This window comes from Austrofundulus limnaeus, unplaced genomic scaffold (genome assembly GCF_001266775.1).
Source record: "Austrofundulus limnaeus strain Quisiro unplaced genomic scaffold, Austrofundulus_limnaeus-1.0 Scaffold248, whole genome shotgun sequence".
NCBI classification, from domain to species: domain Eukaryota; kingdom Metazoa; phylum Chordata; class Actinopteri; order Cyprinodontiformes; family Rivulidae; genus Austrofundulus; species Austrofundulus limnaeus.
Genome location: NW_013952650.1, coordinates 506,716 through 510,746, shown reverse-complemented (window position 1 = coordinate 510,746; position 4,031 = coordinate 506,716). Strand labels below are relative to the sequence as shown.

Sequence of the window (4,031 nt, the reverse complement as noted above, 5' to 3'; positions counted from 1 at the left end):
GGCTCGGCCCGGCCCGGCCCGTTTAGGAGGTTCTGAGCTCTTTGGCTCACTAGCTTGCAGCTATTTTGCTAACAGACACACACAGGCGTGTGTAAAAACTATCACTCCACATCTGATAATAAACTAATCCTGTAGAAAAAGAGAAAAAATGGACTGAATCGAATGTTTCCTGATCTGTTTCCTGGTGTTTACACTTCCCCACGGAGCCATTTGTTGTCCTGTTTACTGTTTACAGTACGAACAAACAAACAGGGGCGATAAAGCTTTTATCACCAGCAGCAGCGTTCTGTTGTCACCCCTGGATCTGAGGCCCAATTAGCAACGATGTGTTAATGATGACCAAACACCAAAGATTGGAGGGGAGCTCAGAGTTTTAAAGACTTGTATGCAGTTCATGTTTTTGATGCAGAGTTAAAATTTAGTGTGGTGGTAGCCGAGAGTCACTCCCAGCACATACTATGAGCTCTACAACTTGTTAGCAAAATATCTTGTTAATTGGGTACTTTAAGGATCTTTGGACAGACAATTTTAAACCAATTTTGGAGCCAAGCTAATTAAAGATGGCCACCACAGCTAATTAACACTGTCCAATGAAAACATGGCTTGGTGTGGTAGTAGCTGAGGGTCATTACAAACACACAGAAAAATCTCGCGTTATTTTCTACAACTTCTTCAGCAAATGATTGCATTTGCGGTGCAGAGCGGCGGGTGACGTGCATTCAGTGGAAAACCACACAAGAGCATTTAGTGAGTTTGTGCACGTTGGACCGAACCGTCTGACGACCATCTCGGAACCACAAAGCACCTGAGAGCAGAACTCAGGTGCAGCAGAAGTTCTGGGACCGGACCGAACCGACTCACCCTGGACGCAGCTTTCCTCTTGTACTTGTTGGCGAAGTCGAACTTCTCCTTGATCTCGTCCAGGAGCTGCTCCAGGCGGCACCGCTCCTCTTTGCCCGTGTAATCCTGGCCCAGGAGGATGTACGCCCTCCAGTTGGCCGAGTCGAACCCCCAGTGGCAAGTCCGGTTCTCCTGCGCCTTGTGGCCGTGCACCACGAACTTGTGCGTCGGGTACATGAGTCTGCAGTCCGCGCACTGGATGCACGCGGCGCTCGGGCTCGTGTACAGCTCCGGCACGAACAAGCCCTTGCACTTGCCGAAGCACTCGTGGTAGACCCTGAAGCTGCGCTCGGTCAGCTGCAGCTCCAGCGCCCCGGCGGAGCCCGGGTCCTTCCCGCAGCGCCCCGGCGGGAAGGCGCCGCCGTAGATCAGGGCGTTGCAGAGCCGCTCCGAGTCCGTCTTGGTGATGAGGCCGCAGGACGGCGCGGAGAAGGGCAGGATCCCCATGACTTTCAGGATCTCCAGCTGATCCGCCGTGCACCGCGAGCAGTAGACGTGCAGCTCGTCGCACACCGAGTTGATCTGCTGCAGGCTGAAGTCCCGCAGCACCGTGTTGAGGATCTGCGGCAGGCACAGCCGCTTCTCCCCGCCGACCACGAAGCAGGAGATGGTCTCCCCCTCCAGCACCGTCTCGCAGCGCTCCGTGGAGCGGTCGGAGGGGATGAAGAGCGGGCCGGGCATGACGGGCGGCGGCAGGTGCTGCGGCTGCAGGACGGGCTCGGGCTCCTTGCCGTCCTTCTTGAAGAGGAGCTCGTGCTGCCAGCGCGCGGAGAAGGCCGCCGGTCCGCCCAGGGAGCTCATGGAGCTGATGTGGAACTGCTTCAGGGTCTGCTGCAGTCCCGGGTGAGGCTGGAAGCGACTTATAGCCTCCATGTTTCTCCGGAAACTTTGGGAATCCTGCGGGTCACTGAGCGAATCTCAGCGCGGAGAGTCCACGGCGTCCGAGGAGCGACAAAAAGTGCCGAACGCGTCATCAAACTCCCATTTAACCCGAATCAAGGAGGTCCCGGTCCGGACCGGGGGTTCGGTCACCGTTTTTCGGCTGGTTTTCTTGGGTTGTTTTTTACTTAGAACCGAGTGGACGCCGAGCCGAAGGACTGTCCATGTCCGAGTCGAGCGGCGCTGTCCGAACTCCGGAGCGAAAAGTTCCGAAAACAACGAGTTTGTGAGTCCAGAAGAGAAAAAAAAGTCCTGGTTTCGGGACTTGAGCGACCAGGTCCCGGTCCGTCTGGCCCCGTAGTTCGGTCTGACTGCGAGTAGTGAGAGGCTAGCTTGGCGCTAGCTCCCGCCTCCCTCTCTCTCCCTCTCTCTCTCTCTCTCTCGCGCTCCCTCCTCCCCCTCTCTCACGCCCCTCCCCCCGCAGTGTTTGTCTGTCACTCATTGAATCCCAGCCAGGAATGTGAGTGACTCTGCAGGCCGGGCTCTTCCAGGAACGAGCTGTCCCCCCTCCCCGCACTCACCAAACAAACACAGCGCGCATGCGCACACAGCCAGGGAACAGGGATAATGCTGCGTTCAAGTGCAGTGGGAGAAAAAGTTAAATACTTTGATTTTTGTAATTAGTGTAGTTTGTTACATTTTAATTACATGTATTTTTATAAATATACATTATTTAAATTATTTTATTTATTAGATACAGATTGTGTAAATTGATATTAGATCGATTTATTATAGATTTTAACAATAAAACTGAACTTTTTTGTTTCTTTTATGTTATTTGCTTTTTTATTTAATTTGCCTTTTATACATTTATACATAAAATGTATATGAACTGGAAGGATGGTGGGATGCTTATTTTTATTTATTTTGTAGATTATTTTATTTTTTTCATTATAGTTTTATGTTTGTTTTATTAAAATCAGGTTTCAGATTCTAAAATATGCAACAACAAAATATATTTATCAGTTTTTAGGAAAAAAATGAGAAGACGGATCATTTGTGAGTTTTTTAATCTCCTCGTCTGTTTACAGTTTATTTGTTTTCCTTCTCTTAAATTCAGTGGGAACGATTTGAAAGACGATGCTCTTGTCAAATGTTGTTATTTTATTTTTATTTTTCCTGTACTCTTGATAAACAGTGTTAAAACTTTTATGGTTTGGTAAACTGTTTTTCTCCTTTAAAAACATTTACTTTATATAAACGTGTTAGCAGATGAAACACAGCTTGTTCAGGATGAAGGAAATCATTTTATCAACACTAAATAATAAACAGTTTTGTGTTTTCTGATCCAGAGCTGTTTGGATGTTTGCTGCTCCTGCAGCGCCCCCTACTCAAACACAGCTGAAACTGCAGCCTCACACAGAGGTCGTGACCTTTCATTTCAGCTGAACTTTTCAAACAAAACTGAAGCTAGAGTTCTTCTGGAAGCAGAGGAAAACAAAACAAGTGTGAAAATAAAACAAGAAAAACTTTAAATTAAAGATGAAGGAGGCTTTGAGCACAGAATGACTGCTGAAATCTGCTGAAGAAGCTAAAGCTGAGCTTCTGATGCAAAAAAGCACAGAATGACTCAGAATTCTGCTAAAATGAGCAGAACACAAGCAAAAAGCTCAAAAATACAAGCTAAAACAAGCAGAAGAGGCTAAAATGAACTGAACATAAGCTAAAATTAGCTAAAGGTAAGCTAACATCAGCAGAATTGATAATAAATGAACAGAACACAAGCTAAAATTAGCAAAACACAAGCTAACATCAACAAAACAGATACTAAAATGAGCCGAACACAAGCTAAGTTAGCAAAACACTAGTTAAATTAGCAGAACAGATGCTAAAATGAACAGAACACAAGCTTAAGTGAACAAAACAAAAGCTAAAATGTGCAAAACGCAAGCTAAAAGCACCAAAAAACAAGCGAAGAGGAGCAAAACACAAGCTAAAATGAACTGAACAAAAGCTGAAAACAGTTAAACACAATCTATAATTTACAAAACACAAGCTTAAAACAACTAAACACAAGCTAAACTGTGCAAAATGCAAGCTAAAATCACCAAAAAACAAGCGAAGAGGAGCAAAACACAAGCTAAAATCAGAAAACTGTAGTAAACGCTCAAATTAGTAAAATATTAGCTAAAAGCTAAACTCAGCTAAATTGTAGCTAAATGATAAAATTAATAATTCAATGGCTAAAATAC

General features: G+C 45.9%; 1 protein-coding gene across 1 annotated transcript in view; it reads right to left on the bottom strand.

Moving 5' to 3' along the window:
- skia (v-ski avian sarcoma viral oncogene homolog a) overlaps positions 1-2,219 on the bottom strand; it is a gene marked incomplete in the record, with an annotated part of 87,316 nt that extends 85,097 nt beyond the window's left edge. Inside the window, 1 exon segment of the mRNA XM_014020316.1 lies at positions 862-2,219. Within this exon segment, the coding sequence (XP_013875770.1) occupies positions 862-1,773 (912 nt within the window).
- Between the last annotated feature and the right edge of the window lie 1,812 nt (positions 2,220-4,031).